This window comes from Lepidochelys kempii, chromosome 8 (assembly GCF_965140285.1).
Source record: "Lepidochelys kempii isolate rLepKem1 chromosome 8, rLepKem1.hap1, whole genome shotgun sequence".
In the NCBI taxonomy this organism is placed as follows: Eukaryota; Metazoa; Chordata; order Testudines; family Cheloniidae; genus Lepidochelys; species Lepidochelys kempii.
In genome coordinates this window covers 65756983-65782856 of record NC_136387.1, presented here as the reverse complement: position 1 = coordinate 65782856, position 25874 = coordinate 65756983, and the positions used below count along the sequence as shown (strand labels likewise).

At 41.9% G+C, this 25874-nt stretch overlaps 1 protein-coding gene across 2 annotated transcripts in view; it reads left to right on the top strand.

Moving 5' to 3' along the window:
• Positions 1–25874, top strand: part of KIF14 (kinesin family member 14) — a 106986-nt gene that overhangs the window by 57612 nt on the left and 23500 nt on the right. The window contains exon 29 of one of the 2 annotated variants that reach the window (XM_073356779.2): positions 7325–11160. The exons of the other annotated variant lie outside the window; for it this stretch is intronic. Within the exon in view, the coding sequence (XP_073212880.1) occupies positions 7325–7707 (383 nt within the window). The 3' untranslated portion in view covers positions 7708–11160. Of the gene's footprint in view, positions 1–7324; positions 11161–25874 lie in introns of those variants that run through there. 2 annotated transcript variants of the gene reach the window in all.

Sequence of the window (25874 nt, the reverse complement as noted above, 5' to 3'; positions counted from 1 at the left end):
TGCTCTGATTAGAGGCAATCAGGCTGTGACTGTTCTGCGTCGAGGAGAACGTTGCTTCGATAGTTTTCACTTGCTGGGGGTTCAGAATGATCTTGCAGACCATCTCAGCAGGCATTTTTCCCTGAAGACTCATGTCCTGGGTCATCTTCACAGCTTGGGACATTCCAATAATTGACCTGTTCGCTACAAGGAACAACAGGAAACATCATCTGTTCTGCTCTCTAGAGGGCATCAGTCCAAGCTCCCTGCCAGCGCTTTCCACCTCATCTGGCAATTGGCTCTCCTGTATGCTTTTCTCCTGGTCTTCCTTTAGGCTTGCTCAAGATCAGGCCAGGCTCATTCTCAAAGCCCCAGCATGGCACGACCAGTGTTTGGTTCTTCTTCGAGTGTTTACTCATGTCGATCCCAATGAGGTGTGTGCGTGCCACATGCACAGAAGCCAAAGGTTTTTCCCCTAGTGGTACCCGTCGGGTCTTTTCAGGCGCCCCCTGGAGTGTCACCTCCACGGTGCCATATATAGGGTCCTGCCAACCAGCCGCCACTTCGGTTCTTCTTACCTCCTGTGACAGTTAGCTGGAACACTCATTTTCTCTTGCTTCAGCAAGCCCTCTCCCTAGTAGTCCTCAATTGTTCTTTGTAAATAGTTAAATTAATTAGTAGTTTTAGTTAGTTTAGTCACAGTATAGTTAGAATTCCAGTAAGGAATTGTTCTGGGGGTTACCCCCTCCTCTTTTTTCTCTACCCTCTCCCACCACCGGTCCCTAGGGTTTAAACCCTGCTTAGCTTGTAACAAGCATATGCCCAGGAGTAACCCTCACACTTCCTGCTTGAAGTGTCTGGGGGAATTTCATCAGAAGGACAGTTGCAAGATCTGTAGGGGATTCCACCCCAGGTCTCAAAAAGAAAGACCAGTGGTGAAAAATCCTTCTGATGGAAGCTGCCCTCCATCCTCACTCGAAGCAGAGTTTGGCCGAACCTCAACATTGATGTGCAGTGCCCCGGCATCAACATGGGAGACTTCGGTGCCGAGAAAAGACTCTCATAGAGACACTCAACACCAGCAGGGCACTCTGAACAAAGGCTCCATACATGGTAGCACGTGGCACCACTTCCAGTCCCCAGTGCTCTGCAAGAAGACAAAGCCAAATAGGGGACATTCACCCACACTAAGACCAGGACGGAAAGACTCAAGCGCAATGAGACCCGTGTCCCAACAAGGGGTCAGTCGAGTTCAGCTCTGCAGGACTCCCCTCCTGGGAGAGTCGCAGAGAGGCTTTGGAGCTGCCCTCCATGCCATAGACCTTTTGAGGCAGCAAGAGAGCTCATTGCCTTCACGGCAACACTTCCACGCCCAGGCAAGATCGGGCACCAAGCTCAAAAGCAACGGCTCCCCAAGACCCTCGGTGCCATCCAGAGGCAAATCACGTTGGTCACAATCATCTCAGCACTGATCCCCGTTACTTTCAGGCAGCAGACTGGCAGTGGAATCGCACTGGTTCCCAATGTCCTGGCACTGCTCCCCTGCACCGGTGGCACTGCTTCCCCATGGTCCTCTCAGAGCAAGTCCTCACAATTGGAGGTGGAGTCCTTTTGTGTCCAGGCAGAGCCGGCACAAATTGGAGCGCAGACGCTCGAGGTCAGACAGGGAGAGACAGCAATTTTCCCCCATGCCATAGCCTGCGCAGTGGCAGGCTCCAGCCCAATGGTCGTTTTGGACCCCCTGGCCATTCTATTAAAGCCAGGGGTCCTATTCCAGGAGTTCGGTGTCGGTGGCTTTGGAAACCCTCATATCTTCTCCACCTCCCTTGGTGCAGGACTAGCCACCCCATGCTGCACTGGAAGACCCAGTACCGTGCAATCCTCTCGGCATTATAGAAAGAGCTGGTCCCCGTTAGAGCCTCATCATCGCCAGACAAAGCAGTGGCCGGAACCTCCACAGCTCCTGTACTCAAGGAAGGTAGGGTCCACCAACAACTCCTGAAGAGAGTGGCCCAGAACCTGAGGCTTCAGCTTGAGGAGGGGTCTGAGTCCTCGGACCCCATGATAGACATCCTGGCCCCCTGGGAACCCTCCTGAGTAGCCCTGCCACTCATAGAGACCACACAGGATACCACCAAAACGTTGTGGCAGACCCCCACCTCCATGCCCCCAATAGCGAAAAGGACAGAGAGGAAGTACTTTGCCCCCTCTAAAGAGTTTGAACATTTTTATTCACACCCACCACTGGACTCCTTAGTGGTGGCAGCAGTGAACAAATGTGAACGTCAAAGGCACCAAGGATCCTCACCTAAAGCCTGAGACATGAAAAAACTGGATCTCTTCGGGAGGAAAGTCTGTTCTACTGGGAGGCTCCAGCTTCAGATTTCGAGCCAACAGGCGATCCTCAGCAGGTGTAGCTTCAATTCCTATGGGGCTATGTCAAAGTTCATGGAGCTTCTGCCAGAGGACTCAATGGCAGCGTTTTCTGCCGTAGTGGTAGAGGGTAGGCTTGTGGCACAGGCTTCACTACAGGCAGTCCTGGATGTTGCCAATTCAGCCACTTGGACCATGGCTTCAGCAGTGGCCATGAGAAGGAGCTCCTGGCTGCAAGCATCAGGGCTCCCATATGAGGTCCAACAGACCATCTCTGAGCAAATGGACTTGTGGCTTCGTAGCCTTAAGGACTCAAGAGCCACTCTCAGTTCCCTTGACCTTCACACCCTGGCAAGGACCATTTTAAGCCCCCGCCTTGATTCTACTAACCTCAGAATAGGCAGGACTATTCTAAAATGTATAATAGAAACCACAGGAGGAGGCCTCCTCCTTCATCTCAGGGCTCTGGGCAGGTGAAACAGCCCTCTGGACAAAAATAAACCTTTTGAACTGGTGCACCCGAGGGCAATGCACCAGTTCAAACACCATATCCAATGATCCAATCCTTTTTGTGCTGACTGTCCAACTTCTACCATGTGTGGGCCCAGATCACGTCAAATCGCTGGGTGCTTCACATGGTAGAACTGTGATATTCTCTCCAGTTCAGCTCCCTCCCATCCTCTTTCTCCGGACCCTCTTCAGGGACCTCTCTCATGATCATCTTCAAATTCAGGAGGTGCAGTTGCTCCTAAGAGCAGGAGTGGTGGAGGAGGTTCCTCGGGAGCTAAGGGGCAAAGGATTCTACTCCTGTTATTTCCTAATCCCGAAAGCCAAAGGTGGTCTCAGACGTCTCCTAGACCTGCCAAACCTCAACAAGTTTATGAAGAAGCTGAAGTTCCACATGGTTTCTTTGACCTCCATTATCCCTTCTCTGGATCTGGGGACTGGTATGCAGTCCTTGACTTGAAGGACGCATACTTTCATATATCCATAACCTTGTCTCCCAGAAGGTTTCTCAGGTTTGTGGTGAACCACAATCACTATCTGTTCACGGTACTCCCTGTCAGCAGCATCTTGGGTGTTGACCCAGTGCATGGCAGTTGTGGCCACTTTCTTGCAGAAGCACCAGGTGCAGGTACCTCAATGACTGGCTGATCAAGGGCCACTCCAGAACACAAGTGGAGGCGCATGTAAACCTGATAAGATCAACTTTCAATGAGCTTGGCCTACTAATGAATGTGCAGAACTCAACACTATCCTCCACACAGATGACAGAGTTCATAGGGGCAGTGTTGGACTCCAGACAGGCTAGAGCATTCCCAATGGAATCACGGTTTCAGAGCCTATGCAACATCTTACAAGATCTCAGACAATTTCCTACCACTACAGTAAGGAATTGCCTGAAGCTCCTTGGTCACATGGCCACCTGTACTTACGTAGCGTAGCATGCCAGACGGAGACTCCAACCCCTTCAGATGTGGCTAGCCATCGGTGTATTGACCAAACCAGGACAGTCTAGCAATGTAGTCAACTTTCCTGGACGGTTCTCAAGTCTTTCCTATGGTGGCTCAACCTGCAAGTTCTGTGTGCGGGGATTCTCTTCTCCGGACCTCAACCATCACTTTCCCTGGTCATGGACGTGTCAATGATGGGGTGGGGAGCGCATCTGGGGGACCTCAGGGCCTCTGGTCCTAAGCAGAGCTCTCACTTCACCGCAATGTCAGAGAGCTGAGGGCAGTCCGTCTGGCATGCCAGACCTTCCAAGCAGGTATCTTCAGCGGCATTCCTGGTCCAGGTTCTGACCCAGGAAATCTGCAAGGCTGCAACATGGTCCTCAATCCACACTCTTACTTCTCACTACGCCATTACCTAGCAGACTAGGGACGATGCAGACTTCAGCAGAGCGGTGCTTCAACCAGTGAACCCATGAGCTCTGCTGCTGCCTCCAAGTTCCTGATTGGGAGTCAACATGACCAAGCACTTGAAGAAGAAAAACAGTTACCTGTCTTTCGTAATCGACATTCCAAGACCCACCCACCTACCCTTCTGTCAGAGCAAGAAGGAACTGAAGAGACAGCAGGTCGGCAGGACCCTATATATGGCGCCATGGAAGTGCAACTCTAGGGAGCACCTGAACCAACCCCACAGGTACCACAAGGGGGAAAACCTTCTGGCTATTGTACATGTGGAAAACTCTCACATAATTGGAATGGACATAAGCAACACATCTTGAAGAACAACAGTTACGAAAGGTAGGTAACCATTTTTTCTCTGGCCTTCTTGCACTGTTTAGTCAGCCTCCCATTCTGCTTCTTCTCCATCCCAACTTACTCACTCAAAACCAAGTCTGTGCCTTGCATCCTGCACTCAAGTCCCTGCATCACGTGGCATGGATGAATGAGGAGGAAGAGCAGTGTTCAGTGGCTGTTCAAAAAGTTGTCCTCAACAGTAGAAAACCCTCCACCAGGATGGCCTGTTGCTGAAAATCACTTCCATTTCACTGTGGTCACTAGCCTGAGGAGGCCAGCATTGCTTGGATTCTATCCAGGACATTTTGGAGTACCTGCTGCACCTTCAGCTGGGGCTTGTGTTTAGTTCATTGAAAGCGCATCTGGTAGCAATTTTTGGCATTTTATTCCCCCCCCATTCAGAGAAGATCAGTCTTCTCCAGTGCCATGGTATCAAAATTCTTAAAAGGGCTCCTTCATCTACATCCCTCCAGCCCGGGAGCCAATTCCTCTGTGGGACCTTAACTCAATCCTTGCAGCCTTAATATAATCTCCATTTGACCCTCTGGCATGTTGTCCCTTTTTGCCATTGTGTTAGAAAATTTCATTCCTGGTAGCAATAACATCCACACAGAGAATGAGAGTTGCAGTCTCTGAGGGCAGAGCCTCCTTATACACAGTTCTCCAAAGACAAAGTGACTTTACAGCCACACCCAAAATCTTTATCTAAAGTGGTTTCTCAATTTCATTTGAACAAGGTGGTCTATTTACCAGTATTCTTTCCTAAGCAGCATTCATCTATAGATAAGCAGCATCTACACACCTTAGGTGTCAGGCAATGTCTAGCCTTCGATGTGGACAGGACTAAACTGTTTTGTGCTTTGCCTCATTTGTTTGCATCATATGCAGATTACATGAAGGGTCAAACAGAATCTTCACAGAGGACGTCCAAATGGGTAATATCCGGTATCAGGACTGCATATGAAATAGCTTACTTTATGCCCCAACAGCACGTGCAAGCAACGTCTGTAGCATTCGTCAGTGACATTTCCATATTGGACGTAGGGCTGCTATGTGGTTGTCGATACATTCATGAACCATTATGCCACAACCATTATGCCTTCCAGGGTGGATGCAGGCTTTGGTAAGTCCTTTTTTCCCTGCAGTCCTTGTTTAGGTAGACTTTGAGCCCTGCTTCCAGGGCAGTGGGAGGTGTACTGCTTGTGAGTCACCTAAGTAGAATGCATGTCTGCATCTACTAGAAGAAACAGTTACTTACCATAACTGTGGTTCTTTGAGATGTGATGCAGACTTGTATTCCTCAATCCACCTTCCATCCCCTCTGCATCAGAATCTTGTTTCTGGGCATTCGGTGCAAAGGAACTGAGGAGGGTCGGGGCAGTGCTGCTTCGTGTAGCTAGGGGAAGGGCTACGGCCATGAGGTAGAAGCGCTTCCCCTTTAAGGGTGCTGCTAGGCAAACTCCAGCTGTGGTGAGCTCGGTGTGCACATACTTAAGTGGAATAAATGTCTGAATCACCTCTCAAAGAACCATACTTACAGTAAGTAACCGTTTCCTGTGCCTATCAGTATCTTCCTTGTTTCTCGTGTCTTCTGGAAGTGATTTGGGGTCTTCCTCAGCCCTTACCTGGAGGAACACAGTGTTGAATCTTTAATGAAATCTTCTCTTCCCACTCTTTGTTAGGCATTCAAGTTAAATAGGTTTTAACAATAACAATATTTTAAACTGTCTGATTAATATCTCACCCTTCCCCCCCAACACCCCCGAACAAAATTTTTTCTTTTAATAACAAGGGTGTCATAAATGTACTAGTTCTCCAGTCACCAATATAATTTTTTTAGGAAAAGGGTAAACTAGAGTTGAATTTGTAAGGTGATGACAAGTAGGAGAAAAACTTTTTGTTGAAAAAACAGTTCCAGGCATAAAGAAGCAGGTCACCTTTAACAGAATTTAAAGTATTTGTTCCATCACTTCAACATTAATAAGAAAGAGAATTTACAAGTTTTAAGTCATTTACAACTGCTGACATAGTTAATTACTGTGTTTTCACATTCCTGGTTTCACGTGACCTGATAATCCTAAGGTAACTTTCCTTTGCATCCAGCCTTCCTTATGTTTAATTTTCTGTCATATAAGTTACAGGGTAAGGGACCAGGCACAAATAAGCAAATTAAAACCATTGTTCCCATGATACTCTAGGTTGATCTGGTGGACTATATCAGCATTTCTTTGGTGGCTCTTGAAGAATTTAAAGATTCATATGAAAAAAAATAAGTTTTGTTACTACACATGGTTGAGGAAAGAACTTTACAAATAGTGAACCAATAGGATGCTATCCTACTGAGTCTAGAGACAGACTAAAACAATATCTTTATTCCATTCATATCAATTCATTGTTGATTCTGAAGCCTAATTAAAAAAAACGAAATGTCAAATTTTAACCATTTCACTGCTGATCATGTTACAGAAAACTCCCACTAGCTTCTTTTGGATTATAGGAATACCTGCTGATTGCGTCAGCCTGAGACTATAGGCAAAGTCTTGAGCCTTTTTTTTCCCCAACTGACTCCTCATGTTAACGTCATAGTCTCACAATAGATTTACTAACATACTTTCAAAATACGGTATTGTTTCTAACAGAAATGAAAGAAAAGATGTGCATGGAAGTCACATGCTGCTTAGCAAAGTAGTAGCATTGGTTCTTTTTGCTTTTGTACTCCACAGGATCATACAGAAATACAACTCAACTCAGAAGCTATACAGAAAAGATTTGCATCTTAGTTGGGCATTTTAATAATTACTGCACTTTATTTAGCTTGCCTTCTGCTTCAGCAAACAGTCCTCACAGAACAACCAAGTCTTTTATGGTCACTTCTGAATTGGATTCTCTCGCAAAGTCACTCATTATAAGTTTTGAACTTGAACAAGGACATAATTCATTGGCATCTCAGACCATTTGTATGCAAAATAGCAAGACTGAAGAAAAACAGCTTGAAACTGGTGAATCTACTTGGAAACAGAAAGGGGTTCCAAAATGCGAATATAAACCTCAGCCTTCAGCTACAAGTTCAGAGAAACTTTCATCCAGTGGGATACAGTGGGTATAAAATTAAGGCATTAAATATAGTAGACTCCTGCATGTAGGAAAAAGTAAACATTATGAGCTATCTTTTTTTAATGAAAGAGAGACAAGGAGGGCATCTGTTTTTTGGGGGGGGGGTTGAGAAGGAAAAATAATATATCTCGGAAGGTTGAAATGTGTTGGTAATTTTATCAAGAGCATGGACAGTGTTGTGTGAAAGTAGAGGACTTGGGGTACAAGAAGATATGGTACATTGAATTGCACAGGAACAAATGTAAATCCAGAAGACTTTACATTAGACTTACACTTAAGAAAAGTACAAACGTGTGAGTATTTTTATTCAAACCTATATCTAACTGTAGTAAATTATAGAGCAACGTACAAGAAGTAACCAGACAGTGGGTTAAAATCTAGTCCAAGAATAATATGTAAATAAAACAAAATTATTGAGAAAAGCTAGGAAATTCAGTGTTAAAAATGGGCACTTTATCCTCCATTCATAATGTAGCCTCACTTTAATGCATGATGATTTATTAAGGGTGCAGTGTCATCCTTACCACTATATTTCCTGGCTTTTTTATTTTTGGTTTGCCAGCTTTAGTATTTTTGAGAGAGGTTTTTGGTATCTGTTTTCTTAGGAAAGATGTGAAAGGCTACAAAAATTATTGGGTAAACACACATTTAAGGGGATAATAGGTTTATAATCCCTCGGAGTAACGGCGGGGGTTACAGAGCTCAGATAACATTAATGCAGATTGACTATAATGATTCATGTTTCAAAGTATATAACAAAAAACAATTTTCCTTGGTTTTAAATCATTTTTAGTGCTATGCATAGAAGTTTAGAGGCATAACACTTTTCAAATATACAAATAAGTCACCATGTGAGGCAGCTGAGAATTATGTTGACATGCAGCCTACACTTAATATGTTCATACTGAAATCTTAAGGCCAGGTTGAGCCTAGCTCTTTGCAGGTGCACAAAGGAGAGGGAAGGATACAAGGCATCTTTCCCAGAACCTCATGCTCCTGCATAGGTACAGGGCAGAATCTCAGACTTCAGGAAAAGCAAGGATTCTGGGTGAAATCCTGATTCCATTGACTTCAGTGGGGCGAGGGTCTTTCCCTCTCAGTCCAATGCTGGCAATGGGCTTACCAAAGTGGTTGAGGACATGGCTATCTTCTCCTCTACACCAGTCACTAGACTAGCCCACTGCATCCCAACTGATATTGGCTGCTTCTGGGAGCTTTGGCTAGCTACAGTCTGGCCCTAGTTGTACTAATGTTGAAAGATTTATAAGAATATCTTGGTGACTTGTTCTCAGATCACTTATTATAGTGTTTACTTCCTTGTTCCTTTGTGTGAAATACTCAGTTGTGATTCTCTGCAAGGATAAAAGCAGATACCTTTGAGACTATTTCATTTTTTATAATAGCTAGAGTAATAGAAGCAAACGTGGACTAAATCTAGGCTACAATGTGTCAAACTGATAAGCAGCTTTTCTCCTTTCCCACACCCCTTTTGAGTTGGCTGTAGTTTAAAAAAGCTATAGTACTCCTAGGTAGAGCTAATGATTGCTGTGAAAATCAAGGATAATGGTGCATTTGAGAAGTGTTTGTTCTTGAACACTTGGAACTGAGAGATCATAACACAACATGTTCTAATCAGAGCAACTGATTTGCTCAGTGGTGTTGTCCATCCTAGTAATGAGTGACATTTACTGCCTGTTGTCAAACCTTTCAACCAAGTATTCAGGGATAGCGTGTCTCTTGATAGATTCCCCCCACACTCCCTTTTGGAATGTAAAACTTCCTCTCAAAGATAATTACCTCTCTTGATTAAATTCAGTCACCAGATCCATGCCATTTTTGTTCTTTGTTCCTTTCTCAGCATTTCACCTGGTCTTGTTAGTCAATGCTTTATTTGGTTATAGTGTGATGGAGCAGAAATGGTGCTATCCAACTTTGGACAGAGCAGGTGAAATCCTGGCCCCATTAAAGTCAATGGCAAAATTCCAATTGACTTAAGTGAGGCTAGAATTTCACACAGCAAGTAGTAAAGTCTGAGTACACCAGAAATTATCCTCATTTAAGTGATATAAGTGAACAAAAAGACAATAACAATATAAAAAACTTATCCCCTGTGACTTTAGTAATTGGATGTTAAGAATTATTATAGGATGAGGTTTTTGTATTTGGGAAGCTGTAGTTATATAATAAGCAAGCAAATATACTATATGCCAGTAAAAGGATAAAATGCACTCCTTTTGCAGTCATTTCTTGAAGTCCTCTTGAATGAAGTAAAAGATCTGCAAAATGTGATTTTATACTACAGCAACTGGAACACTAAGTGACCTGAAAAATTGGCTGTAAGTTAAGTGACTAGAAAATCAATCACCTGTTTTGTCAACTAGAAATTTTTGTTTTCCACTTTAAATTTTGTCCAAATATTTTGTGAACAGTAATTCAGTGATTTTGGCAACCACTGTATAAACTGTATTTCTCTGGTCTTTGCTATTGGGGAAATAAAAGCTTTGCTTCAGTTTGTAGTGCACATACAGTACTCTCCTTAAAATTCATATAATTTAATATCTTTTCCAGAAATGTTTTGCAGTGCAGTTATGTTTTGTCAATGTGTTTTTCAGAAACATTAACAGAACATTTTTATTGCTAGGAGCATTTGTCATTGTATCACATAAAATGTGATATTGACTCAGTTAATCACTTTCCATTTTCATTGAGAAGAAATGTAAAAGTTTATTCATAGTTTGACATAATCTGCTATTAGGAACCTTTGTGTGGCTTTAAAAAATCAAAAAGCGGAATCAAACATATGTTTACACCTTGTGAAAAAGTGCTATTTTGTATTTGACTGAACTTTTAAAAATGTAATTTGCTGTTCAGAATCATGTACTGTGTATATAACTGTAAACTATTGTAAACAGTAGAATCAGATTGTTGAACTGAGATCAAAATTGCTATAATTTAAGACACTAGTAAACATCCTATTAGTTTCCATTTTTATAGTTGCTTTGAGACCTATCTATGGTACACCTGCTGAGAACATAATAGTGTTGCAAAATGATAAAATATTCCACAGAAAGCTAAACAAATCAAATGTCTGGGGTGTTTTTTTAGGGGGACTATTTCACACTGAAACAAGGTTCTTTAGTTTTGTCTCTGTTAACACACAGTATCGTTACACAGATGCGGGTTGGGGAGACAGAGTTCGAAGTAATACTGTAAGTTAGTGTATGATGAAATCAGATCTCAGTTCAATGTAATAATACACAAGCTTTTTACTTTTTGAGCCAAGATTGGTGGCTTTATTGTAGTCTCAAGTTCACATGGCAAAACCTTCCTGGAAGGTTTTCCATGGCACGTCTGGGAAGCTAATTAAATCCTTGTTTGTTTGACAGCTCGATAATAGATTCCTTTCTCTGGGAAAAGTTTCTTATCTTGTCAGAAATTCTATAGCTAGGACAGGGCATTTTGAGCACCCACAATTCCCACTAAAGTCAAGGGGAGCTACAAGTGCTTAGCATCTCTGAAAATCAGGCCCAGTATGTCTGTACTGGAGTTATCCTTTTGCAAACCTAATATGTAGCATTTCTAAAATGCAGTCACCAATGGTATGAGAGGACAGCAATCATGTAGACAACTGACACAGCAAATTTTGCTATGGTGGGGAAAGTGAAACTTTGGCCAATATGCTGATGCTAGGCAAAAAAAACAACACAGTACGTTAGTGCTGTGTTTGGTTTAGCCCATTATCTTAACTAAATCTCTTGTTACAGTTATACATCACCAAACTGCTTTACTTTTAGGTTATATATTGCAATTATACTGTATGTCATCAGGGTGAACTAGTGTTCTCAGGACATATTGCATTTATACATCATCAAGGTAGCTGTGACTCTAGTAATGTATTGGTGTAATATATCATCAGGGAGAGGGGTTTAGGGTCAATCTATGGATGTTAAGGAGTTTGGATCCTGGCAGGCAGATTTTGGGATGGACTGATGTAGCTATGAATGGTGTCTTATTAAACAGCGGTAAACCTAGAGGGTGGGTAAGGTTTAGGTCAAGAGAGATGTCTATATGGGTATAGCCTGCCTGATATATCGCAGGAATGAAGTAGAGACCGCTATTTTCTCCTTTGTTTCTGTGATGCAGAAGGTAACATAATGCACCAGGCCTTTGTAAGATCAGCTACATGTAAAGCAAAATAGGCATATAAGTGACAGCCGTGTTAGTCTGTATTCGCAAAAAGAAAAGGAGTACTTGTGGCACCTTAGAGACTAACCAATTTATTTGAGCATAAGCTTTCATGAGCTACAGCTTATGCTCAAATAGGCATAGTTAGTCTTGTTTTTGTGATTGTGTTGTCCTCTGAGATCCCTGGCTGGGTTGGGCCTTGAATCTACCTGACCAATTTTCTGTTTCTCTCTCAGCTCTGGGTGAGGGGGCAGAGGGACAGGGTAGTATATGAGAGAGAGTAATGAACGGCTGTATCATCAGCTGGGAATATTGTTTGCAGTCTAGTGATGCAGCTGTTTACATCAGCATCCTTATTGTCTTAACGTTCCCTGCCGGATGCATGTAGATCACAAAACCACCTTATAGTTCAGTGCAGTTGCTGTTCTCTAGGTAGGCTCAATACTATGGGTGATGCAGATGAAGACAAAAAGGGACTAGCAGAGCTGTGTGAGCAATCCTGCACCATGCTAATACCCTGGTTCTAATGTATACTGGTAGGTTCTCATCTTAAATACTACCAAATCCACATAGGCATGGGGTGAGGTTGACCGCTCTGCAGTAGGCCCCTACAAGGCCCTGTGCATCACTTTTAAGGGTGTGAGGCATAAGTGGTGCATAGGGCCTTGTGTATGCTGTTTGCTCAAGGATGAATTTCACCTTAAATTTTTTTTAAATTATACATGTCTATAGTACCTGGCCTAGCTGCAGATTATAAAACTATTGTTAATCAAGACTCACTCTTCCTTCTCCACCCAACACTATATGACTATGAAGGGCTTAGTAGACTCACCCACATCACACTGGACGTGGTATAATCAGGGAACTTAAGTACCTCCATATGTCCATGCATTAATAAAAGCATTAATAGTTTGAGTCCCTTGTGGCAGAAAAAGGACAGTATTTGGCTGTACTGAATACAAAGATTATTCATTTCTGGTCCTGTAGTTCTCCCTTGCTTTTGTATTTCCAAACCTAAAGTCTGTGCTGAAACATATTGGCACATACAGGGCCTTCCTAAATCATGGCCCACAGTCAGGGAAGGCACTGCTATGTTCCTTGGATGCAGGCGAAAGAACCATTAATATAAACAAAGGGGAGTTTTGTTTGTTTTTTTTGAATTTTGCACAGAAATGAGAAGTGGAGTATTATTTTTGCAACATTGTTTAGATTGGAATTTCTCTCACCTTGAGACTGTAACTGCTCTTTTTACAGGGGTAGCTGTTAGTCTATATCAGCAAAAAGAACGAGGAGTACTTGTTGCACCTTAGAGACTAACAAATTTATTTGGGCATAAGCTTTCATGGGCTAAAACCCACTTCATCAGATACATGCAGTGGAAAATACAGTAGGAAGATAGATCTATATACACAGAGAACATGAAAAAATGGAGGTTACCATACCAACTCTAACAAGACTAATCAATTAAGGTGGGCTATTATCAGCAGGAGGAAAAAAAAACTTTTGTAGTGATAATCAGGATGACCCATTTCAAACAGTTGACAAGTAGGTATGAGTAACAGTAGGGGGAAAAAAGAAAAGGAGTACTTGTGGCACCTTAGAGACTAACCAATGTATTTGAGCATAAGCCATCCGATGAAGTGAGCTGTAGCTCACGAAAGCTTATGCTCAAATACATTGGTTAGTCTCTAAGGTGCCACAAGTACTCCTTTTCTTTTTGCGAATGCAGACTAACACGGCTGTTACTCTGAAACTTGTTAGTAGGGGGAAAATTAGCATGGGGAAATAGTTTTTAGTTTGTGTAATGACCCATCCACTCCCAGTCTTTATTCAAGCCTAATTTAATGGTGTCCAGTTTGCAAATTAATTCCAGTTCTGCCGTTTCTCATTGGAGTCTGTTTCTGATGTTTTTTTATTGAAGAATTGCCCCTTTTAGGACTGTAATTGAGTGTCCAGGGAGGTTGAAGTGTTCTCCAACTGGTTTTTGAATGTTATAATTCTTGATGTCTGATTTGTGTCCATTTATTCTTTTGAGTAGACTGTCCAGTTTGGTCAATGTACATGGCAGAGGGGCATTGCTGGCACATGATGCCATATATCAGATTGGTAGATGTGCAGGTGAATGAGCCCCTGATGGTGTGGCTGATGTGATTAGGTCCTATAATGGTGTCCCTTGAACAGATATGTGGACAGAGTTGGCAACAGGCTTTGTTGCAAGGATAGGTTCCTGGGTTAGTGTTTTAGTTGTGTGGCTGCTGGTGAGTATTTGCTTCAAGTTGGGGGGCTGCATGTAAGCGAGGACTGGCCTGTCTCCCAAGATCTGTGAGAGTGAGGGATCGTCCTTTAGGATAGGCTGTAGATCCTTGATGATGCGCTGGAGAGGTTTTAGCTGGGGGATGAAGGTGTTGGCCAGTGGCATTCTGTTACTTTCTTTGTTGGGCCTGTCCTGTAGTAGGTGATTTCTGGGTACTCTTCTGTCTCTGTCAGTCTGTTTCTTCACTTCAGCAGGTGGGTATTGTAGTTTTAAGAACGAGATCTTGTTTGTAGGTAAGCAGAGCGGTTAGTAGGTTTCTGGTATAGGGTGGTGTTTATGTGACCGTCGCTTATTAGCACTGTAGTGTCCAGGAAGTGGATCTCTTGTGTGGACTGAGGTTGATGGTGGGATGGCAATTGTTGAAATCCTGGTGGAATTCCTCAAAGGCTTCTTTTTCATGGGTCCAGATAATGAAGATGTCATCAATGTAGCGCAAGTAGAGTAGGGGCGTTAGAGGATGAGAGCTGAGAAAGCGTTGTTCTAAGTTAGCCATAAAAATTTTGGCATACTGTGGGGCCATGAGGGTACCCATAGCAGTGTTGCTGACTTGAAGGTATACATTGTCCCCAAATGTGAAATAGTTGTGGGTGAGAACAAAGTCACAAAGTTCAGCCACCCTGTTTGTAATGACATTATCGGGGATACTGTTCCTGATGGCTTGTAGTCCATCTTTGTGTGGAATGTTGGTGTAGAGGGCTTGTACATCCATAGTGGCCAGGGGGGTGTTTTCTGGTAGATCACCAATGGATTGTAGTTTCCTCAGGAAGTCAGTGGTGTCTCGAAGGTAGCTGGGAGTGCTGGTAGTGTAGGGCCTGAGGAGGGAGTCTACATAGCCAGACAGTCCTGCTGTCAGGGTGCCAATGTCTGAGATAATGGGGCATCCAGGATTACCAAGTTAATGGATCTTGGGTAGCAGAATACCACTGGTCAGAGTTCTAGGGGTGTGTCTGTGCAGATTTGTTCCTGTGCTTTTTCAGGGAGTTTCTTGAGCAGATGTAGTTTCTTTTGGTAACCCTCAGTGGGATCAGAGGATAATGGCCTGTAGAATGTGGTGGTAGAGAGCTGCCTAGCAGCCTCTCGTTCATATTCCGAACTATTCATGATGGTGACAGCACCTTCTTTATCAGCCTTTTTGATTATGATGTCAGAGTTGTTCCTGAGGCTGTGGATGGTGTTTTGTTCTGCACGGCTGAGGTTGTGGGGCAAGTGATGCTGCTTTTCCACAATTTCAAAAACCACATAAATAACATTCAAAAACCAGTCGGAGAACACTTGAACTTCCCTGGACACAATTACAGACTTAAAAGTCGCAATTCTTCAACAAAAAACTTCAAAAACAGACTCCAACGAGAAACTGCAGATCTGGAATTAATTTGCAAACTGGACACCATTAAATTAGGCTTGAATAAAGACTGGGAGTGGATGGGTCATTACACAAACTAAAAACTATTTCCCCATGCTAATTTTTCCCCTGCTGTTACTCATACCTTCTTGTCAACTGTTTGAAATGGGCCATCCTGATTATCACTACAAGTTTTTTTTTCTCCTGCTGATAATAGCCCACCTTAATTGATTAGTCTTGTTAGAGTTGGTATGGCAACCCCCATTTTTTCATTCTCTCTCTCTCTGTATCTATATCTATTTTCCTCCTGTATTTTCCACTGCATGTATCTGATGAAGTGGGTTTTTGCCCATGAAATCTTATGCCCAAATAAATCTGTTAGTCTCTAAGGTGCCACAGGTACTCCTCATTCTTTTTGCTCTTTTTATAATTCTGCTAATGGTAGTACTAATACTTTCCCTTTAACTTCAAGAAAACCTTATTAAAATTACAGACCCTGACATCATCTTAGCTGGTAATAACATGACCTGAGCTGAACTACAGCAAAAAGACATCAAGGGACAAATTAATCTCTGGTGTAACTCCAAAGAAATCAGGGGAGTTAAACCAATCATGATTCTGGCCTACTGTGCCTGAAAAGGCCACTTAAAATTTTTTGACATGTGGACTGTATTTCTGAAGTCAAGTGTTGTGATCTCTCAGGTGTCGATTCATTTTAGCTGGAAGAGAACTCTGAGCATCAACACCAGATTGGTTTCAGGTGACTCCATATGTATCTTAAAATATTTTGCTTTTTCTCTGTAAAAGTACAGCACACAAACACATTTATAAAAAGACCAGTTATAATCACACCTTTTATAGAACACTCAGCAAGGTTTTCAAATTAGGGCAAACCATTAATGCACTCACTGATCCCTAAGAATATTGAAGATGAGGTGAATCAGCAAGTTGCAGCTTTACTTTCCTTTGGTTCAGTAATGGCACCCACAGGTAAAAGAGGAGATTACAGCTACTTCATCTCGCCAAATACAACACTAAGCTTTTGTGGACTGGGCTCTGCCTCTTTTTCATTTCATAATATACTGTAAATAGGACTGTTCTATTACTTTTAAAGGCTGTCTTTTTCTTTTTTTCTTTCTAAATCAGTAATTCATTGTACCAGCAGCTTCCAGTAAGGACTGTAAGATCATGATGCTAGAAATGGTTGTGTGGGTTTTTTTTAAACAATAGATTGTTCCTGCCACAATGTGTTTGGCACAAAAGGTTCATATTGTGTGTAGTCTCTCATTTGTTATTTTCAGCCTTGTCCTCAGAATCAATTCAGTTTTGTTGTTACTGTCAGCCATTTTTAGAAAATGTTACTTTGCGCTCTGTTATATATATTCTCATGAGAGCATTGGAAGCTAGAATGGGAAATGGCATAAAATCCAGTCCATGTTCACATCAATTTGACTTGCAATGAAAAGAGAAGAGAGCCAAAAAGGCATCCATTCTCCTGAGAGGCTGGCATTTAATGAGCAGAGAGCACCATAAGAAGTGAATCTATTCCTGTGACAAGATAAAGATTGAAATATTACATATATCTTTTTGAATGTGATGCCTTTATTCTGAATTACCTGTAATGATTAGATAAGCCCAGGTGAAACCCCAATCAGACTGGTGTTCAGGTAGAGGGGAAGATGTGAAATGGGGAATATCTGAAAAAAGAAATGTTGCTTTTAGAGGGCATTATAAATTTTGTGGCATTTACCTGTAATAAGAAAAGTGTTATATGTTGTATTGCAGTATAGTGTGTCCCTTCCAGATATCTCAAGCATGTCACAAATATTACCTAATGAATCTTTACATGGCTTCTATGAGGTATGTATGGTAAATGGTAGGCAACCACTGAGAGTAAATTGAGTTTAATTCTAATATATGGGGGTGGCCAAACTTACTGACCCTCTGAGCTGCATACAACAATTTTCAGAAGTTTTGAGAGCCGGCGTGTGCCTGCCAGGGCTCAGGGCTTCAGCCCCACTCCTGCTGAAGCCCCAGGCCCCAGCATCATGTGCACCCCGCAGAAGCCCCAAGACCCTCCTCCTGCTGGGCAGAAGCCCCTATCCCACCACCCTGCTGCAAGTCAGGGATCCGAGCTCCCCCCACCCAGTCTGGGAGGTGGAGAATCATGGGATTGTGGGGGGCTCTACGAGCTGCACTTTAATGGTAAAAGAGCCCCATGTGCCTCACAAGTCAGTTTGGCTACCCCTGTAATATATAATGTATAAATACCATTTTAAGAAGAACCTAAGTGAATTAGACTCATAAGACCCATTTTAAAAATGACACAGGTATTTAGGATCCTAAGGGCTTGTCTACGCAAGAAAATTGTGCTGCTTCCAACTATACCGGTACTGTTAAAGTGGTACAAAGTGCCCCTAGTGTGGACATTGTTATAGTAGTATCAAGCTGCTTTATATTGATATGATTATCCCTGTACGAGAAGGGGGAATAAGTTATATCAGTATAAAGCACCCTTATACCATTATTATTGTGTCCATACCAGGGTTTAGAGTGGAATAACTATATTGTTAAATAAATTACTCCTATCGGACCCAGTTATATCAGCATAAACCAGGGCTGTGTAGACCAGGCCTAAATTTGACAAACTAAATCAATTTAAGCCAGGTTTAAACTGAATTGGAGTGTTCACACACAAAGTTGCTGGAGTTTCATGAATTCAGTTTAACATCACACCTTTATTTAAATTGGTGCAACTTTGTGTGTAGACCAGGCCATAGTTATAAAGTAGAATTTCTTTTGCTTTCTTAAAGCTCAAGAAATATTCTTTTGCCTGCTCCTTTGGACCTCCCCAAAAGAAATGCAATAACAAATATATCTAACTTCTTTGACATTCATGTTCTTGTATCTTCAAATCAGCTAGTCCATTGTTGTTAAGTACCAGGCCCATGGGACAGATTTGCTTGCTGTAAGATATTTACCCACTATCTGGGATGGGTTCTACAGAATGAAACGTCCATTAAAAATACATTTTTCCCACTAAGGTCTGTTCGGTTTTTAACTTATCCCCACCCTCTATCTTCTTGTCTACCTGCCTAGGCTATAAAACTCCTTGGGCAGGAACAGTTCCTTTTATTTGTCCGTATGCTGCCTAGCACAATGGGAGTTGGATCCTTGTTTAGGGTTCCTAACTGCTACTATAACAGCCCTGAAGACAGCGAAGATGTGAGAGTAGCAATCGTGCAACCCCCTACAACAGCTTTGACACCTTTTGGGGTTGGGACCACCACAGTTACAACACCATGAACTTTCAGATGTAAACATTTGAAAAGGTTAAATTGACCAATTTTAAAGTAGTCTGGCTGTGAAATTGATAAAAATGGACCGTGAATTTGGTAAGGCCCTATATGGACAATAAATGATCCGAAGATGAAATGTGAGGCTGTGAGACTACAACCACATAGAGCTTTGACTCCAGCCACGGGTGGTGAGGACAGAGGGGGTTGGGGTAGTACTGCCTCATATAGCTAGGGAAGGGGCCACAGCCACAAGGCTAGAGCACTGCCCCTCTACAGATACTGCTAGGCAAAAGTGTCTGGCTCACGGGCTCTGGGTGTGCACACACCCAAGTGGAATACACCTCTGCATCACTTCTCAAAAAAACACAGTTACAGTAAGTACCCTTTTCTTCATAGTGCTTCAGCCCCTTTACCGTAATGAGACTGGTCAGAGTGAAATCCAGAATGGACTATAGGGAGCCTTTGGCTCTTTTCCCATACAGGATTAAAGAAAGCTCTGCTGGGTAGGCTGGGGTTTTTTGGGAGGGTAGAGAAAGGGTGGCTGATGATGTGGCTATTCATATTATGGTTATGGATGTGGAAAAGCTTGATCAAATAGCAAACGCTCTAGTAAGTCAGTATGATGGACTGAAATCTTGGCCATCTGTACTCTCAATTTCAGTAGTGTGTAGTTCTCATATTAGCCACTAGATGGAGGTGTTTCACAAGTCTATGCTAATTACAAGGCCTGTTAAGAAGTGTCTGTATTAACCTCCCTCATGGAAGGGAATCTAACGACAACTAAAAGTTAACATTTGTAACATACCTGAAAGCAGCTTCTGTAAAAACCTGTATTTTTATTTTTTATTAGGATGGTTCTTTTCTGTGTATAGTTTTCAAGTAATTACATGGACTAGCAGGGTATACATGGAACAGTCAACTATTAGATGGAAAAATATACTGTATAGAATTTATACTCTGACTACAACAATACGAAAAAAATCCTAGTGCTCTTGCTTTCTATTTTGTTTCTATCATAATTACTTGACTGTGTATGTCTATAATAATTATGAGAAAAGACTGTTCACCAGTATCACATCTTGTATCAGATTTCAAAATGTTAAGCACTCAATTCAGTAAAGTATTTAAGCACATGCTTAGCTTTAAGCTCTTGCTTAAGTCATCCTTGTTCAATAAAGTGCTTAAGTATGTCCTTCAGTAGTTTGCTATACTGGGGGGTCTAGGTTTTACCCGCTCACACAGTAAATCAGTGACAGCTGGAAACAGAACCCAAGAATTCTGGTGACAAATCCATGTTCTAACCACTAGATAACATCCCCCCTGCTAAGAAATAACATAGAGGAGTTTGTGAGCAGTCTTGGACAGGTCACTACTGTAAACAAGAACTTGTTCTAAATGTTTTTTTTTCCTGGTGAAATAAAAGTTTATAAATGATTGAGTAACACAGAAATATTATGAGCAGAGACAACGGTGTATAAGTCTCACAAGAAAGATTATTACATAGATCTGTATCTTTAGTAACCTTTCCTTTATTCTTTACCTAAACGTAAATTAAGACATCCATTAATTTAACTTTGCATCATAATTAAATAGTCTATCCTTTGGAGCTACAAACGTTTGAGATAAACTGTATGGATCTCTTCCCAGCCTCAGCTATTCTCCTCAGGAGATTGAGACTATAAATGGGAAGCAGTCTGCGTAGTTGAAGAGAGCGAGATTCCTCGATTAGTGAGCAATCTGCATTTATCCACATTCTGCCCCTTGAATAAAAGTGGGCCAGAAGTAATCCAACGTGTCAATTACTGTGCTTGCAAAAATTTAGACCAGGGTTCAGAACCTGAGTTGTTAATTGTATTGTGGTAGTATGGGATTGTTCAAGTATTTTTTGTCTGCATTTAACATCAGTCCTATGAGATGAAAGGGTTAACCAAAGACAGAAATGAAATGAGATTGACATAAAAAGGTGAATGGCGTTGTGGAATTTCTCTTCTTGAAGGGTCTATTTGCCACTTAATTTGCAGAGTGTTTTGCAGACAGATCAGTAACATGCACAAGTAGATACATGTGTGCACGTCTGGTCCACAAGAACTTTGTCCTGTATTTGTTACTAAATCAAGAGCAGGCATGCTTTTTGGCGCTGATGGTGTACGGAGAGAATTTCCCACAATTTTTACAGATTATGAATATACTCTGGTCATTCTTCTACACAGATGGAATGACCTAACCATACATTAAGTGGTGAGGGCTGTTGTCCGGCTTGTAGGAAAAGAACCCCCCTTCAGGGTTAGATGGCCAGAGACTACCTTGCTGAAGTGACTTCAGACCAGGTGAGCGTGGGGATGCTGACCCATCTTCCTCCCGGAAGAGAGCAGAGACTGTTTAGGTCCACACTGGCGCTGGAAAAAGCCATCTTTTACCTGGACCAGACAGAGCAGCACCCACCTCCCGCTCATGGGTGTAGTTAAATACCAGATTTTGTCATGATCTGCTGGTTGTTACCCTAGTTGCTCCTTTCTCAAGGGGCTGGGAAGGACTTTTCCCATCACTGACAGACTGGCCAAGATGAAGTGGGGTTTTCTGCATTCCCCACAATGAGTTGGAGGCTTAGTTGGGGTGGACATGAAACGGGGTTTAGGCTGTGATTGTCAAACTCTTTGTAAATGTGGGGCAGATGTTCAATGCAGGTACACTGTAGGGAAGGGATACGTGATCAGATAAAATGGATTGGTAAAGGATTTAAAGAAGGTATTCTTTAAGGTAATGGAAATGTGGGGGAGGGTGTTGGGGTTACTATGACTGGTTTGGCAGTAAAAGCCCCCTTAACCGTCATTCAACGGTGGGGGTGAGGTCCCAGCAGTGGGTGGGCTGGGGATGAGGATGGGTAAAGGGCAGCAGCCTCCCCGTTCTTGCTATATGTACATGATTATGAAATTACCTGTGCTGTATGCTTTTTTCTGCTGGGTACTCCCAGACATTTAGGAATAAGGTTGCGGCCTAATTAAACCACATCTAGTGTCTCTGGTCTTCCTTCCAGAATAGCCAGACAATGCTCCAACTTTGTGTCCCTCAGTCAGCATCAGATTGTCTCCCTTTCTCCACAACAGGGTGGGAGGTTGCTACAGTGGGAATCAGACAAATAAAAAAAAGTGTAGCATTTTTCATCTGTAGATCTCAAAGTGCTATACAAAGATGTGTAAATATCTCCATTTTGTAAATGGAGACACGGAGACAGAGACATTAACTGACTTGCGCACAGTTACACACTGAATCAATGGAAGAACTGGGAATAGAATCCAGGGCTAATGACATCTTTATGAACAGCCCCTGTTACAGGCACAGGTTCTTTAGTTCACTTTTACTCTACAACATCTTCTGATCTTCACTAGGACAATTCTTATGTTGTATCCTCATAAGGCTGGTCTATATGTGGTTTTTGTACCAATTTAACAATATCCATTTAGAAACTGATACAAGTTAAACTATTGCAATCCACCTAGTTTAGACATGATTATATTGGTACAAAGGTGCTTAAATCAGTATAGCTTATTTCCAGAATCTGTGTATAGAACAGCCCTTAGCTACTATGGTGATGGGTGAAGTAGAAATTATTTATTATATGTATTACCATATTGCCTATGAATCCTTCACATAGATTAGCCCTGCAGTTTAGTTCGAGAGTGGTCTAGTAGTAAGACTAGCACTGGTCCTGGAATTCTGCTATTACAGTACGAGGAACTCCAACACACTATTGTGAACTTCTTCTTTTTGATGGCCCTTTTTTCACTGTATCTGAGACTAGACTTTATTCCATACTATTAGCTTTCAGCAATGGTCCAGGAAAGATGAGACTTCAGTGAGATATACAATACATAAAACACATTTATGACACATTGCAGTGGCAATGCTGTGGTGGTAGGTTTTGATGTCCAAAGAATAAAGATAGTTCTATGTTACGTGATATAGGCAACCAATGCTGGGTCCTCAAGGAGCATCTACGCGTCCACAGGAGCCATCTACATCCAGAAGTCTACACATCAATGATCCACTTTTCTCAAATGCGCGCACACATATGCAAAACATCTCTTTAGAGTGCTTTTCTTCTTCCTTCTCATTTCTCTGCAGTCAGATAACTCAGGCTTTCAGAGAGAAAAATCCTCTGGCCTTTTAATATTCATAAAGAAATCCTTAAACATTTTATATTCTCATTAAAGTAAAATGTATTAGCAGACAATAATGAAAGTTCACAGCATTGGATAAATATTAAATAATATTAAAATAGTTGCTTGGGGGACAGGATCTTGTAGATACACTAAATAACAAAGAAAGTTGGTTAGGACATCAGGGAATAATGTGATTTTTTTGCTGAAAGGCTTCTCTCGTGTTTAGGCTTCTGGATATGAAACCTATGTAATACCAGTATGCTGGCAGTTGGTACTGTCACACAATAATGACCCTAAATATGGATAACAGAAATTCCCTGTTGTGGGAGGTCTGCGTATTCTTATATCTGTTGTGGGGAAGGACTCAGTTGCAAGGAATATTCAATGGGAACTTAACAATTCTGTTGATGATGTTTGAGTCAAATAAGAATCCATTGCTTTCCCATAGCTGCATTGGCTTTGCAGTCACAGCAGGAATAAGAAGTAGTAAAACTTATTTTTGCCGCTAAAAATGCAAGATAGACTGAATACGCACAGGGAGCTGACGTGTTGAGTAAAAGTGCCATTTTTACAGTCACTTTTCTGTTCATAACAGCACTTGAACAGGTCTGCGTTTCCGTAAATCAAAATGTATCAACATTTCCCTTGGGAGCATAGTGCTGTTCTTTTTATAGCCAAAAATGAGGTCAATAAAAGCCATATTCATACTGCATAGTAGTTTATGACTGAGTTATTAGACCCTTGTTAGATTCATCCAATCCTGGAATGCAATGGATCCCCAGTGGCATTATGTTTCTTTGTAAATAAAAAATAAAAAGCATATATTCCTCTGTGTGTGTGTGTACACAAGTGTGCACATTTGTACATCTGATCTCCTTTCTATTACTTCCATATTTCCAAATGTCACAATGTTCAGAGCATATTGTTGTACCCTATATTCCCAAGAAGCAAATATCTAGGTTCACATTATCTGTTGTTTTTAGTCTGTGATTCATCTGCTGGAAGCAATATTCTTTGAGGTTTTTCATATTTTTTTTATATCATAAATGTATAAGAATTCCTATTTTAGCCAAAAAGCAAGATCAGCTCTTATATTTGGGTCAGGAGGGGGTGTCCTTTAGTGTGCTAAGGAATGTCACATGCCACTGCGACAGCTCTGTTAACACAATTCCTTCAGACTGAGGATATTTTTATTAATTATTTAAATTCAATTAGTGCCCACCATGTGCTATGTATTTTCCAAATACAGAGGAAGATATCATCTCTGCCACAGAGTGCCCAAATTTAAAAAAGATGGGAAAGTGGTGTGAGAGCAGAGTTGAAACTCCTTGGCTTTTCTTCCCAGATCTGCTTCTGATATGATTTTATTCCTAGAAATACCAGCCTCAGGAATGATGATAACCTGAATCGCATCAGCTACCAGTTTGGAGATGGGTTAAGGAGGCAAAATCTCCCAAACAGTTTGCAGTTTGGTTCTGGAATGTTACTTGCCTATCTGCTCACCATAGCCATTCATTTCATTTTTAACGTCTGTCATAAATATAAAGGGAAGGGTAAACCCCTTTGAAATCCCTCCTGGCCAGGGGAAAGCTCCTCTCACCTGTAAAGGGTTAAGAAGCTAAAGGTAACCTCGCTGGCACCTGACCAAAATGACCAATGAGGAGACAAGATACTTTCAAAAGCTGGGAGGAGGGAGAGAAACAAAGGGTCTGTGTCTGTCTGTAGTCGTCTTGGCCAGGGACAGAACAGGAATGGAGTCTTAGAACTTTTAGTAAGTAATCTAGCTAGGTATGTGTTAGATTATGATTTCTTTAAATGGCTGAGAAAAGAATTGTGCTGAATAGAATAACTATTTCTGTCTGTGTATCTTTTTTGTAACTTAAGGTTTTGCCTAGAGGGGTTCTCTATGTTTTTGAATCTAATTACCCTGTAAGATATCTACCATCCTGATTTTACAGGGGGGATTTCTTTATTTCTATTTACTTCTATTTTTTATTAAAAGTCTTCTTGTAAAACACTGAATGCTTTTTCATTGTTCTCAGATCCAAGGGTTTGGGTCTGTGGTCACCTATGCAAATTGGTGAGGCTTTTTATCCAACATTTCCCAGGAAAGGGGGGGTGCAAGTGTTGGGAGGATTGTTCAGTGTTCTTAAGATCCAAGGGTCTGGATCTGTAGTCACCTAAGCAAATTGGTGAGGCTTTTTACCAAACCTTGTCCAGGAAGTGGGGTGCAAGGTTTTGGGAAATATTTTGGGGGGAAGGACGCGTCCAAACAGCTCTTCCCCAGTAACCAGTATTAGTTTGGTGGTGGTAGCGGCCAGTCCAAGGTGTAATATTTTGTACCTTGGGGAAGTTTTGACCTAAGCTGGTAAAGATAAGCTTAGGGGGTTTTTCATGCAGGTCCCCACATCTGTACCCTAGAGTTCAGAGTGGGGGAGGAACCGTGACAACGTCTTTTTCAGATTCGTCAGACACCATATTATTATCATTTGTTATTTTTATTATGGTAGCACCCAGAGGCCTCAACTGAGATCAGGACCCTATTGTACTAGTTCACGTGTGCCCCCGTAGTAGAAGACAGTCCCTGGTCCAAAGAATTTATAATCTAAATAGACTAAGGAGGAGGAAATAGTAGTATTGTTATCCCCATTTTACGGATGAGGAACTGAGGCACAGATTAACTAAGAATTGTTTCCAGGTTTCCTGTTCCAAGTGCAGTGCTTTAATTTCAAGATAATCTTTCCTCTTTGCTATGATGATGTTTCCTAGGTAGTCAGATGGAGGTGCAGAAACTACTTCTCATTCAAATTTTATAGCTAAAGAGGTTGCCTAATTTATTGTACTCCTGGTTAGCCCAGC